At 30.0% G+C, this 16171-nt stretch overlaps 1 protein-coding gene across 10 annotated transcripts in view; it reads right to left on the reverse strand.

The window, feature by feature from the left end:
* LOC140443476 (uncharacterized) overlaps positions 1 to 16171 on the reverse strand; it is a 447648-nt gene that overhangs the window by 119776 nt on the left and 311701 nt on the right. For all 10 annotated transcript variants that reach the window (XM_072534774.1, XM_072534768.1, XM_072534773.1 and 7 more), the window contains 2 exons: positions 15787 to 15952; positions 4253 to 4450 (listed from right to left, as the gene is read on the reverse strand). In XM_072534774.1, coding sequence (XP_072390875.1) covers positions 4253 to 4450; positions 15787 to 15952 — 364 coding nt within the window. The remainder of the gene's footprint in view (positions 1 to 4252; positions 4451 to 15786; positions 15953 to 16171) is intronic.

Below are 16171 nucleotides of genomic sequence, written 5' to 3' on the forward strand. Positions count from 1 at the left end.
CATACTGACAGTGCGTCATTGGCTAGTTTTAAAATCAAAATTGGTTTTATTAGGTTTATTAGTTTTATTAGGAGAGTTATTTAGTAAACTCTTAGATTTTTATTTTACTCATAACGAGGAAGATAGTTCCTTTGGTATGCAGTTTTGCAAAATGGAGTTCATGCAGTTGACAAAAACCGAAAAATAAATATAATCTTAAACGAGATATGAAAATAATACTATATAGTACTGAAAAAACAGTATGCTAATTAATTCTTTTATTTCTGTTTGCATAGTTGACATATGTACTTTTATTTTTATTAGGTAATCTCACAAAATTTTTTGTAATAATCGCAAACCTCAAAACACTGTGTTTAAACAATTATTTATTGTGTTTTTATCAAAAAAATGTCAAAAAATCTTAATAGATGTTTAAGAACTCTTGTTTTGGTTAAATAAATATTGTAAAAAATATGGTGAGAACGAGGAATACTAATAAAAGTAACTGCTGTAATAGAAATAATTAATAGTATAATAATGTTTAGAAATATAAAATTGGTTAAAAAGCCTTGTTTTTACAGTTAAAATAAACATGATAGTGGATACAAGAAAATGAACTTATTTTGAATTAGAGAAATTGTCGAATTAATATGGAATCTTTAATGATAGTGCTTAGAATCGCCGAAGACATTTTTCTAAAAACATAGGGAGCCTTGTACACATATTTTATTACTGATGTATCAGTTATAACTAATGTTGAAGACTAGTTTTTCAACTTAAACCCAGTATACTTTTTATTATTAGCAGATTCCACTATAACGGGCCATCTTTATTAGCTTTAATATTTGTTAGTTAGTTATTTTTTTGGATTATTATATTTATCTAAACCCATTACTAGATAATAATATTTATTAAATAAAAAACGGAAAAAGCTATTTATAGTAAACAGTATACGTACATTTCATAATAATCCTAATTTTTCTCATTTTTTTTTGGAAAATATTCCCTACTATGCGTTCGAGTATTCTCATATTCTTAGTTTTTATTATCTATGAAATATGGTGCTACCTCCGTACACTAAATATTTCAAAGGAGAATAGAAAAGGAAAACAAAAGATATACGTATATAAATTGGCGACCACTTAACCTTGTACATAAGCCGAAATTTATCGTCCTTTTTTAACTAAACTCCTAATGGTTAATGTCATCTTGGCTGGTACAATGAAACAAATGATAAATTCTGGTCGAAAACAGCGGGGGCCGAGGGGGCTTTCCGGAAACGGACATGACGCCATGCTGAGTAGAAACAGCGGAAGACTACTCCAAACAATGGGCTGGCGCTCGGTGTTTTTGTGTCATCGCAATTAGAACAGCGGAGATTCAGAAATACTGTTTTTCCAAGTTTACGTCGGAATCAACTGTTCGCTTTTTGTGGGAATATCTGCATGGAAAACATCATTTTCCAAACTTTTCGTTATTAAGGAGAGAAAAGTACTCATTTTTCCGTTTTTCTTCGTTATTCTTTTTTTCGCCTCGGAAGGACAATGTCTTTATAACATTTAAAATCAACATATTTTACTTTTTATCGTAATAAAGCAGATATACAGGGTAGATAATTATTTTAATGTATTTTAAATTAAATGTAAATTAAATAACAAAGTGTAAATCTTCTTAGTAGTTGTTAAGTTAATAATTTCTGTAGATTAATTATAAATTTAAATAATCTATATAAATAATATCATGATTCTGAAGCAAAAGAACAATTGTGATTCCGTACGAACGATCCACTATTGACCATATGGTGTTGGTCAACCTACGAAAAGCCAACAATAGCGTCCCACTGAAGAAGCTGACGCAATTAATTTAAGGTAATAATATTAATATACCGTTATTAAATATCATCAAAGTACTATACAATCAACTCGCAGCAAAAATATAAATTGGGGCACAAATATCAACTGTGTTTGTAACATCAAAGGACTTGAAGCAAGATGGTGCCTGTTTTCACTTATACGCTCAACTTTGCAGACGATCAAATATTATGTGGTCAAGATTATGACGATCCAAAAATTAATTAAATAGTGCTATATATGGAATCTAGAAATCAATAGAAAAACCCAAATATGTATGTTTTGGAGGGCAATAAAAAGATCTCATATTAGACGACAGAACCACGATGAAGCACTGTTACGAATACAAATATCTAGGTATGAAAATCTCGCACGGTGGACAAGGACAAAGCCATAAGAGAAAGAAACACGAAAGGTAAAAAAGGCATTTAAATCCTAAACAGTATTTTATAGGACCAATCCATCAGCAAAGAAAATAAACAGAGGATATATGAAACTATAGTGAAAAGTTTCACTCTATACAACTGCGAGGTATGACCACTAAAAAAAAAGACAGGCAACGCTAACTGGATTTTTGGAGAAAAGTGGCACGAAGATCTAGAAGAGAAAGTATTATTAATAACGAAAGCATTAGAGTAATAAATAGGAATCAAACGAACGCTGAAAGAAGACTTCTGTTTCGGAATATACAAAGAATGGATAAACAACGAATATCAAAAGAGATGCAACCAGTAGGTAAAAAAAAAGAAGTAGATCAAGAACAATTTGGATAGAAGAAATAGACAAAGTACTGAGAGAAAGAAACATAGAAGAGGACCTATGGAACGACCGGACGAAATTGATATCCTTCAGCAGGACAAGAAATCCCGCTAGATCGGGTTGACTAATCTAAATTTCCTTTGTGGAAGCATGAGCGACTTCTACCAAAGTATTTCTAAATCCTAACTGAAAGTCACTTATGTGTATTTCACATTTTTGATGAATTCGATTCTGTATGAACTTTTATTAGGTTTTATTGCATTTATTTCTATTTTGTCGGGTCTCTTGGGGTGTTTTACCTCTATGTCTAGAATTAAGGGTCCTTCCATTTCCCATGTCCCACATAGACGCCTGTTGCAATTCAGGTCTGTCACCCGGAAGGATTTTCCGATAGATTCCTCCTAATTCCTACTTGCAAAAGTTTGCCTCTTTCTATGATTATTCTTCCTTTTTTGTCAGCTAGAATAAATATATTATGTTTCTTACTATTATAAAAGGTTGCTATTTATTTTTTGTAAAGGTGGAATTCTAGGTTTTCTTTTTCGTCACTCATTTATTTATCAATTTTTCCTTTGCTTTTTTAATTTTTGAATCGATGGTTCTTTGGATTTCTTTATATAGATGTAAATTGTTTTGTGTTTTCTTCTCTCTTCCTTGAGTTCCAAAATGTTTTCCGTCATCCATTTTTCCCCTTTCTTACTTTCCGTATTCTTAATTTCTTCTCTTTGTATTGTTGGTTGCTACTTTTTATTTATAAGCTTCGTTTCAAAGTATTTGAATATTGCACTTTCTTGGTTTGCTTCTGCTTATTGTTTTTAGTTTTTGTCCGCAATTCATAACTGTATTGCAGTTTGACTCTACGTCCATTCCTGGGTAGGTTTTTGCATTTTGGGTACTTGATTTAAATCAATGATTAATCAAAGCAAAATCAATAATTTAATTTCTTACTGTCGTTTAATTATTGTTGAGGTGATTTCCATGTAAAGATTCGTCTGGGAGCTAGTTCAAATCAAGAACTTAATAACACATATTCTTCTTCTTGACACAATTGTATAAAACAATCACCCCTGTCAATATATCCTTCAGTGATATTAGTTACTCTTGATTTTCTTATTTTTGCATTAAACTTGCCTAAAATAATGTTAATGTGGTGTTTCTAGAGGCTTGTTGTGATGTTCGTTATTCCTACATAAAATTCTTTAACCTCGTTCTATTCTTTGTCTGCTATAGGTGCATAACATATTTGAGCTCTATCTTTAGGACTTAAATTTATTACTGAAAATGTAAACACAAAAACAACATTTAAGGAATACAAAAGTTTTTTCTATATATATATATATATATATATATATATATATATATATATATATATATATTTATATATATGTATATATATATATATATATATATATATATATATATATAAATTTTATTAGGATTTTAAAGCGTGATATTTTTGTAATACCTATTTAATTACTCAGCAATAAACTAATTTAATTAAAATGTTTAAAATAAATGTAAGATATAAAAATCAGAAGAAAAATCTATATTTTCTTTAAGAATATTAACGACAGTTAACAATATAACTCTTTTAGAGTACACAAAATTCTATCGCAATAGTTCTATCTGTACAAATCTTAAAAGTCTTAGTATAATTCACTTACCTATTAATTGAAGATACACTAGGTACATTGTCTTGGGAGCAAATTCCTTCGGCCAGAAGCCTATCACGAATTTCCCAGGCGAACATCGTGGGGTTTTCTCTTTTGTAGTTAGCGATAGCATCAACTACAGGTGGAGTTGCAACTTTTGGTTTGGAACCGCCGATTACACCGGCCTTAAAGCTACCCGTTTCGTAATACCTGAAAACAAAGGAAACATAATGTTATTTAAATATAGAATAGAGTTTGATACTCAACATTTATAAGTTATGAACCAAATTTAATATTTAATAAATGCTCTTTTATTACTTAATCAAGAGCATAATGGTGATCTCGCAGGAAAGATGTTGCTGTATCGTAGAATCTTAGTTGATGTAATAAAATGTTGGTCAATTTAATACTGTTTAATAATAAACGGCCAATGTCGGTAGCCTTATGATGACATTGTATTGTATCTAACCAAATTTAAGTAATAGGTCATAAAATTGACCAACTAATAACTTAAGCTATCATGTGCATTGGATTGGTCTAGATCGGGACAATTTGACAAGTGAAAAGTGAAAGCAAACAAAGTTTATACATAGGATACTCCAGTCTTTTTTAAAAAAAGGTTTTAAACCAATGTATCTCACATATCTTATAAAGCAGAATTTGTCCAAAATTTTAAGTACAAGTATTAACTCCAGCAAAAAAATGTAGAGACCAGTAATAAGAAGAATCATTGTTTTTGTTGAACAAAAAATATCTTTAAACATAAAATAATCTGTGGCTCATGGACTTATTTTCGTGCCATATCTTTCACGCATACACACTCACAGATACACACACACAGACACATACACACACCACACACATACACACACACATTGTTGTTAAGAAATTGGGAAGCATAGACCCTAAGTGTGAATGCAGTTGAAAAGATGGTCAGGCAATATAAAGCGTATCACAACAAATTGCATGAAAGATGTATAAGGCGGAAAAAAGTGCCAATTTTTACCAGAGGCCTACTTTAAACACTACGAGAATGAGCATCGCACATTTAAAAGAATAAAAAAATATTGTTTGTTTATTATAAATTATAGATTAAAATTATAAACGAAAAGAAATGCCTTAGAAGATACAAATTAGAAGCGCTTTTGATGAACATAGAGAGATGACAATTACATATACTCTTTTGCTATAACTAACAATAAATTTATTGATAAACGAAGTAATTATTACTATTATAATTATCCAGTAATGAAAACTACCTACAAAATAGAGGAACTACACATAATTAATAAATGAAACAATTTAATTATGGGGTAATATTCATCTGGTGGATGGCTAATACCAAAAATAGATTCTCATCATGGTAAACCCACACATAACTGAATCAAATTTCGGTTGTAATTCAGTTACTGTATATTAACTGAAATAATGCTATAAAAGGGTCTGCACATTCTCCTGGGAGGACGTCATAATATTTTGTAGGGTTGCATTAGTGCGATCATATTTCAATTGATATTCCCCAGATTTTTATTGTTGTCCCCATCACAAATTTTATATATAAATTATTAATTTAATAAAAAAACTTTAATTTTGGGAATATTGCCGGGCGCTTTTCTTAATTTGATACTTAGTTTTTTTGCAGTTAACTAATATACTTTCCGCCGTATATTATAACAATTCACTTGTTTGAAGTTTATCCTTTCAAATTAGATACTGCTTTAAAAATGTATACTATTATAATTTAAACTTTTCTAAGTAATAGTTGGTTAAGGTCTATTTATAAATATTAAACTAATCGTACAAACAAATAGTTTTCGTGTTTTTCTTTTTCAATTTTTTAGATTGAATATTTTGTTAAAAGTAATATACATATAGAATAACGTATGCCAAGAATCAAATAAGAAAGCTGGCCAAAAGTAATGATCACGACAAGAGAAACGGTGTAGTGTACTCGTTAAAATTATAAATCGGCCTAATTAAAAAGATCAGAAAAATATTAGTTAGAACAATTTACTACTGTTACTGGGAAGAAGCCACAATTGTACTTTAAAATAAGTTTGTTTTGATAACGAAAAACATTAAAAAAGGAAATCCAAACGTTAAAATAAACTTATTTTAAAGTAAAATTGTGACTATTTCCTAGTACAAACAGTAAATTATATTAACATTCCACAAGAAAATAGCTCTGTTTGCAATGAACGTTCTCTCACAGAGATGCTTAGACATGAACCAAGAAATTTACACCTGCTTTATTGATTTCGAAAAGGCCTTTGACAAAGTACAACATGAACCACTAAGACAAATTCTAATAAAGAAAAATATAGACAGCCGATATATTCGAATTATATGCAACCTATATTGGAATCAAACAGCAAATGTGAAGGTTGAGGGTAGGCTAACAGAAGAAATTCAAATCCGTCGAGGAGTCCAGCAGGGATGCATGTTGTCGCCACTTATATTTAATCTGTATAATGAAGCTATTTGTGAACAAGCACTCGAGGAAGAAGATCTTGGTCTGATAATAAATGGTGAGACGATCAACAATATAAGGTATGCTGATGATACGGTTCTCCTAACGGGAACGCTAGTAGAACTACAACATCTCGTTCAAAGTCTCAATATATACTGTAACAGTTACGGCTTGAAAATTAATTTGAAAAAAACTAAATTTATGGTAATCACGAAATCAAAGAACATCAGAGCTAATCTTGTAATAGACAATACAACGATTGAGCGTGTGTCCTGTTATAAATATCTAAGTGCTTGGATCACAGACGATACTGATCAAACAAAAGAGATTAGATGTAGAATAGAAATCGCTAGATCAGTCTTTAATAGAATGCGCAAACTCTTTTGCAATCGTGATATCAATATAAAGTTACGAATACGAATGCTGCGGTGTGATGTCTTTTCTACCCTGTTGTATGGAGTAGAGGCTTGAACACTAAAACAGTTGACCACAAAAAACATCGAAGCTTTCGAGATGTGGTGCTATAGGCGCATTCTCAGAATATCATGGATGGACCGCGTCACTAACACGCAAGTACTCCAAACTTTAGACAAAAGATACGAAATTCTAAATGAGATAAAAACTAGAAAGATGGAATACTTGGGGCACATTGTGAGAGGTGAAAAGTACGAACTTTTAAGAAATATCATGCAGGGCAAAATTAAGGGCAAAAGAAGTGTGGGAAGAAGAAAAATATCGTGGCTTCGTAATCTACGTGAATGGTTCGGGTGTAGTTCGATTGAACTTTTTAGGCGCGCTGCTAACAAAGTCGCAGTGGCCATGATGATTTCCAATCTCCGCTAGGAGTGGCACGAGAAGAAGAAGAAGAAAATAGCTTCAGAATAATATTAATATTGGTTATAGCAGCCAAAACCGATAAAGAGAGAACATTTATCGGTAAAGGCCTCTGTTCAGTAGCTTAGATTGAATACTTTTGATGATGATAATAATTTTCTTTAGAATAATAAATTGTTGATCATTTTTTGTTGAAATTCAGACAGAAGAAACTAGTAACTTTTGCTTAAAGGTTGTATTCAACTAGCTTAATATATAGCAGTCAAGTATTTAATAAAGTTTGCAATCTTCGCTTTGTAATAAATAAGAAATAATGTACCAAATAACTTCCATGAAATATTAAAATGGTTATATGTGATTCTTATTTGTGGATAATTTATTTAAATATACCACGGGAAATTATATTGAGCTCCACACTATATTTATTATACCGTAAGGCCAGTCAAAGTTAACTTCAGTCTTCACATTCAGTGATTTAGTGATACACATGATGTACTAATAATAACTAGCCTCTTACTGTAAATACATATCACTTTTAGACTTACCTGTCAGACACATATATTTAACAAAAGGAAACAATTAAGATTTGTATTCGCTACCCTTAATCCTTAATCTTAATCCAATCTGAATTGAAATTGAAATTGAATTTTACCACAATAAATATTTATATAAAACCCATTCTAAAATCTACTTATTTTTACTAAATATCTATATAATAAGCATCTAATGCTTACACTCTTCAAAGGACAGATATTTAGTACAATATTTTCGTCTATTTAATGTTCTCTCTCTTATTAAGTTTAACGTCACTGCTTAAATCACTTACCGTCCAAATTATTACACATGTTTTACAAAGATATCATCATAAAACAAACGTTTCAACCATTTGTAAGTAATTCATTCATCTGTAACGGCGACTAATTATTATATGTTCCAAGAAATTTGGAGAACGTAAAGGATTTGTATAATAATTATAATACACGGGGACACTGCGAGTGTCATTTTAACAGGAGCATCATCACATATGTCACATCAAGGCGGCATTATAAATTTTATTTTATACCGTCACATGCGAAGAATTAACACATGTACTAAAGTCAGTAGAGTATAATAGGACTCATTGAGGTGTATTTCTGGTGAGGCGGAGGAATGTTTTCGGATTCATTCTTCATTATACCGCTTGATTTATGGCAGTTTCTCTTTCGGCGCTTTGACGGCTCACGCAAAAAAGATTACCTTATGTTTACAATGTGACTTATTTTATTAATACAGTAAGTTTAAAACTAACAAAGCAGCAGATAGCTTTCTGTATGAATATTTATAGCCTACTCAAAGAAATATGGGAATAAAAATCAAAAATTTCTTTACATAAATAAAGCTACAAACCCAAAATATGTCGTTCGACACAATATCGTTGGCTTGAAGCATTAGAACTTTGCGGTATAAACTGCTAAGAATAATAAATTCACTTAAGTATCAAGACGTGAGGCTCTATCTTACTACTCGTCCATTGGCCGACTTGATTCATTCACTAATTTCCAATTTAACACCATAATAAACCATTTGAAAATAATTTTGCAAGATTGTAGTGTGTCGTTTTTATTACAATAAAAAACTTAAGAATATAAAATGGCAACTAAGATTTCATATACAGATATCTAATAGTTTGCATCTGGCATTAGTACAGTTAACAAGTGTCAAGAACGAGCCAGTTATCAATTATTATTACTATCAATATTGATATTCCCAGCAAAATTCAGCTTGTTCAATGGCATTTTCGTCTCTGAAGACTGGAGTAATGGGGAAGGTAAATATACTATAACCAATATTATATTTAAAATATGTAAAATCGATAAATGTGTTTCGTTATCAAAATTCATAGAAAAAATCTTTGAAATGTTAGTGATTTTTTTAGAAATTGAAAAGTTTTGTTTGTTTTTGAAATAAATAAAAATCAGAAAAAATTTATGTGTTAAAAAGAGACGGTGAAAGGAGATTTTGGAGGATGATAGAATTTGAAAGCAGAGAAAAGTGGTTATCTATTGCTAACTTTAAAAGGAAGAACATCGAATCCTGGGAAGTGACTGAATGCCAGTATTTGTAAACGGTTTTAAAGGTAATTAGTGAATAAGTGTTAAAAATTGGTAACAGTAACGCTCTATAAATGCTGATTGGGAGAAGTTGTAGTTTAAGTTTGTACAGTATTTATTTAAGTCCAAATTAGTTATTATTCATCGGAATAATCCTAGACAAGAAGATTTTTGGTACCCAAAAGAGATCGAAAGGATCGTTAGGATGTTTGATGCTGATTCAGTGTAAGCATACCAAAGGAAGGAGTTTAGCTTTAGTGCTGTCAATGAACGAAATTAGGGACATTGCATAATTAAAAGTTAACCGTATTTTTTGAGAACAATATTTCAGAAGCATAAATTTGAAGATTAAACAAATACTAAAATTAATTTGTAAGGTTTTCTATTATTAATTTTCGATAAATTAGTATCTGTTAATTTTTCTGTAATCTGTAATAAATTAATTTAGTTTTGGGCTCCGAAGTTTAATTGTTCATGATATAAACATTGATATTTCTGATTAATTTTTTTAAGGTCTTGGATTTTTTTTTATATTTAATTGTATTGAACAAAATTTGAATTTTATTTATTTCCTTCTACTCCTATTTAAGTATTGGAATAGATAAGAACAAAGATATTTTTTGAATTTAAATAAGAACCCTAAGTCACAATAAAATTACAATTAATAATTTAACATCTTCAATCAAAATTATCCAGACGTACGAATTAAAACACAAATTTTTGTGTTTGTTTTGTTAATTATGCTGGAAGTCCTAAAAATTAAAAATTATATTTAATTTTCTAATAGATTTCAAAATCATAACATATGTATATTCTATATATGTATATATATACCTATAGATATATTTATATATATTTATATATATATATATATATCTATATATATATATATATATATATATATATATATATATATATATATATATATATATATATATATATATATATATACCCTTTACTTTATGAAAAACCACAAGGGAGCTCCAATACTACTATAAATATCAAAGTTTTTCGTGACCGTAACCTCTCGTGAATTTATATATAATACCAAATATTAATGTTACCCATCATACTATAAAACAACTCAAACAATAGTGGACATACGCTTGTTTCCTTTTTTAGTAGCGTCGTAACAACTACAGATGATAAATGCGAGGTCCCCATGTGGTCCTTGGCCATATAAAATAAAGTTCATCTTTTTGGGAAACGAGCACTAAAAAACGGGAAAACATTACCAGCAGGTCGCATGATCGCGTTAGCCATTCCTGCTGAGTGGGGCCGGATGAGCAAAACCGGCAACAAGGGTGGGTAAAGTCGGTTTCTGTAACGAGAAATGAAATCATAGAAAGAAAGAGGAAGTGAGGAGTCCAAAGGGGAGTTTCTTGAATTAAATATGGAAAAGTGCGACACGAAACTTTATTTCGATATAATACATTAATCATATTTATAGGAAAATGATAAAGTTTACTGTTTAAGGAGTATTTGTTCTATACTCTGTTAGAAATTTATTGATAGCGCAATTGTTATGGCAGAGCTCATTTGCATTGTACGTTGTATGGTATTATATTTATAATTTCTTTTACGAAACTGAGACATAAAGATATTGATATCTATAATTTTTTTGCTTTGAACACCCCGTAATCCTAAGGATCGTTGTAATATTCTGCTATAAGAACTAAAAAACTGTGCTATTACGCATAACCGAGTATATCTTGTTTTTAATTGTATTAATTGTACGAAATTGAGATGACTTTTGAACTTTCAGTTATAGGGCAAGATGTTGGGCGAAAATCCTACTATTTACTTAAAACGTAAAACATGATTATACAAAATTATATTATTTAAGCATGTATTTTTTGTTCACTGATAAGTAGGGAAAATCTAGTGAAAAAGAAAACACACAATCATTAGACCTACTTTGTTTTGTTGGAAGAAATTAAAATGGGAAAAATTGTCAAAATTACATATTCTAAAGATGATCAAAAATGTTATACTTGCCATATTTCTCTTCAGCCAAAAAAAAAAAAGAATAAGTTTATCAAGTCAAATAAACGACTGCTAAACACAGAAAAAAATTCCTATAAGAAGAGAATTAACAAAACGCTACTCAAGAGATAAATAGAGAGTAAAAAAGAAGCAAACAATTCTATATCTAAAAAGTTTCAGGGTATAACAATTCGGTAAATATAGAATAGTAAAATAGTATATTCCTTCACTAAAACCAAAATAATCTTCTAATTTTGTTAAAAGTGTTTTGAAGGATTAATAAAAATGTTCTACTAAAATAAAAGACTAGAATTTGGCGGCAACAATATTAAAAAAAAAAGAGAAAACAATTATAGACAGTGTGTTAAATTAATTATAATATAAATTGTTATATTAATTATAATTATAAACTTATTTTCAACTTATCAATGTTAAATAAGAATCAATATTACCGTTTTATTATAATTTTATTTAACTTACAATACAAATACATCATATCTAAATGGCCCAAAATAATTTATTCATAATATGTACCTGGTATAAACAATCAAATAAATTATATATAATTGTCTTGTACTAAAATGAAAAATATCAGTCAAATCTTACTACTTCCAAAGCTTTATTTTTGTTTTACTATAATTTCCCAAACAACTCCGGCAATATACATTATCCAGATTAACTTATTTTGTTGTTTGAGGGAGCCACAAACATTTACCAGTGGTTGAAAGACATTTTAATAAATTAAAATCCATAATTTCATTATATTAATTCTTTGAAAATTGTATAGCAAAACAGAGTGTAGTGACACGTGTCGTCAAAAAATTACATGACAACTGCATTAAGCTACCGCGTCCTATAACACTCACAATGGCTGAACTATTTCACTCCGGTTTCCAGTATTTCTTTGTAACGATGCAGGGTTTTCTAACTGCCTTAATAGAAAAACTTTAAGGACAAAAATATATTAACACAATAAAGAAAATCTACGATGTTATAGTTTTAAATTTACTTTCATTAGCGTATAAAATCAGTTTCAAACAATCATAATTTTTAATAAAATACGATTTTTCAAAATAATTTGGCAACAAAAATCTTTTCTTGCTTAATTTACAATGGTTATTGATATAAATAAGTCAGTTGAGGTATGGACCAAGAATAAATAACAACGTGGAACCTATCTCATCCGGAACTATGGGAGAATTTCCTGTTGTAAACCAGACTATCGAAGGTGAATAGGAACCACTATTAATAATAAAAAGTAGTTAAAAAATCGTAATAAACCGAGAAGCATCAACAGAGCAAGCTTGAGCTGTTGAAGCCCTCTACCCCAACGAGGCTTGAAAGGCGGACCACACGAAAGCCACAAAAGGAGAGGTGGCCCATAAACAAAACATCAGGCCGCAGTTTGAAAGGTTTTCGCTTTAAAATGGGCTCTTTGTTTATAATCTAGAATCTAAAATCAGCAATTGAACTTCGTAAGTTCTAGCTTTTCACCCAGCTTGACCGAAAGCAGAACGGGTGGTCGATATTTGAACTCTTTGTGTAACTTTTCGTCGATTGATATACGATTCCATTAATTTTAAGACATTTTTAAATAGAAAAGACTAAAATGGGCAGATAATAGGGAAGAAATAAATGAAAGATTACAACTAATAAAAATATACAAATTCTAATATCAGAGGTAAAACAATTAAAAGCAATTAAACACACAAAAAGGGGTATAATGTGTATAACTAAATAATTTAATAAAATATATCACGACGGTCAAATTCCTGATGAATGCTTAAAATCTAGCTTTTTATCCTTGCCCAAGAAAAATAATTCCAAGTTATTCAAAAGCGTATATATAAAAAAAATGTGAAAAACAATAATTAGACAACACACAGCTTGGATTTAAAGGTAAAATGGTAAATGGTAAAAGAGAGGCAATGTGCACAATGACGACAAAATTACAAAAATGCAAGAAATATAATAAAAACGTATCCATATGTTATATAGATTTCCATAAACCGTTTGACTTAGTTTAACATGGTAAACTTATACATGCATTGAAACACATATACCTAGATCCCAATGATAATAATTTAATCAAAAATCTATACTACAATCGAACACGGGTAGACCTGATGTGTGCTATGGTCACAATTATTTAATTTGTAATCCAGACCAATATTACATGCAACCAAGGCACTAATGAAAAGAACTGAAGGTGTAAGGATTGGAGGAAGCAACACTAATGACATAAGATTTGCAGACGATACCGCAATCATATCAAATATAGACGAATTACAAATTATTGTAGAAATCATTAATAAAAAAGCAAAAAGATGGTACTAAAAATGAATATAGATAAAACCAAATATCTAGGTTTTGGTTATAGATATAACCAAAACCTCTGTTGAAATTTTTTTTTTATGTATGACAACATACATAGACATTAGAGGGTAAACCATTAGAGAGGGTAAACCATTAGAGAGGGTCTATATAGAGGGAAGATCACAGTTAGATCAAGAAGAACAGATAAAGGTCAAAATTAAAATAGCTCTAAAAGGGGTTTATAAAATACAAATCAATGTTTCAAGATCACAGTTAGATTAAGAAGAACAGATAAAGGTCAAAATTAAAATAGCTCTAAAAGGGGTTTATAAAATACAAATCAATGTTTATAAATAAGAAGTTGAGTATGGATATCAGATTAAGGTTCATTGAATGTTATTTATGGTCGCAACTGCTATATGATGTAGAAGAATGGAGGCAATCCGTAAAACAATTGGAGGCATTCGAAATATGGCTATATAGACGTATTATTAAAATTCCTTAAACTGCAAAAGTCTTAAACGGAAAAGTGTTAAGACGAATTGGATATGACAGAAAGTTTATAAACATAATTAAAATAAGAATAACCTCGTATCGGGGCCACACACGTCGAAACAATACATAATCTCTGCTACCTGTAATCATGCAAGGAAGAGTAGAGGGAACGAAAGGCTTCGCGAAAAAGAAGAAATCTTGGCTAAGGAATATAAGAGATTAGATTAACTTCAATGTTGAACAGAAATTTTACGTTGCAAAACATAGAGAAGCGTTCAAAAAAGTGATTGCCAATCTTCGTAAGAAGACATCACAAGAAGAAGAAGTCAATTTTGCCTAACTTCCGGTGATATAATTGCGAAAGTATACATTTATACGCGTTTCGCTAAAGTGTGTCGAATATTATAAATATCGTTTGTACTATTTCGCCAACTTTAAAACAGTACTTCAGGTTACAACACTAAAACCAAAAGTTTGAGGTCAAATTCCTCACCTTTAGTGCCATCATTGACACCTCATTTGTTATTCTATCTGTTTTATTAGATAATACCGCAGGAGTTGTGTTTAAGGACAAACATACGGACTGACAGACAGACAGATAATTCAATGTTTTCACATTTTTTTTTTATATTTTACAACATGTTGGAACAATTTATAAAATAAAGAATGCTATTAAACAGAAAAATTAAAAATAAAGAAAGAAAACATGGTAATTATTACAAGTAGTAAATATTTAAAATAGCTAATAGAAGGCCTAAGTGTAATAAAGAACAACACAAAAAAATTAATATAAAATGCAAAATTGTATTAACGAATTTACTAATTACTGATAGTACGACTAGTTGACATTCACATATCCGATTATAAGATCGTTCACATATAAGTATAGAGCTAGTAATACTACAATGATCATCTGAAAAAATTAAAACGAAAACCGTGTATTTAAGATTTAAAACAATGGAAGGTACATATCATGAGAGGAATAACTCCTTGATAAGAAAAAAACTAAAAAGCACATAACTTATGTAAGTCTAAACTTAAAGAAAGTGTGTTATTGAATTGATAAAAAGAGTGGAAATAAGCAGAAATATATTATGTATAACCAATAACAAGAAAAAACATGACGATCAGTAGAACCAACACTACAATAATTTAGTATGCATGGAAAAATCAGCAGACTTGGATATCAGACGAAAAATTAATAACGAAAATAAATTGTATAACAATTTAGTCTGAAATTCACAATATTTGTATTAAGACAAAAGAATAATAGTATAAGCTACTTGTGAAAAAATATTATTTAATTGAATATAAACAAAATTATAACTAGTAAAGTCATTTTAAAACTAACTTACCTTGAAAGAATTTTGGATACACATCCATGGGACACCCTTAACTGTCTGGAAATATCACAGGGCCGTACTCCGTTGTGAGCTAATTCGACTATCCTTTGCCTCACTACGTCCGGCAAAGGCCTACCGTTTACGAAGACTCCACCCAGTTGGTTAACGCCTCCATGGCCTGAAATCAGATATAAACAATTGAAATATTTCAATAAATCAAAATTACATAACAGCGTGCAATATCGCTGGCTCTGGGGCCGACGTAAATATGACAGAGGCAGTGCTAAGGGGATTTTAGAGGAAGATTAACAGGAAATGTTGTGCTGAACTCCTTTAAGTATTAAAGTTTTATTTAAGAAAACAATTTATTAAAAAATATGCTGTTTCTCCATGCTAC

The sequence above is a fragment of the Diabrotica undecimpunctata genome, chromosome 6 (assembly GCF_040954645.1).
Source record: "Diabrotica undecimpunctata isolate CICGRU chromosome 6, icDiaUnde3, whole genome shotgun sequence".
Lineage (NCBI taxonomy): Eukaryota > Metazoa > Arthropoda > Insecta > Coleoptera > Chrysomelidae > Diabrotica > Diabrotica undecimpunctata.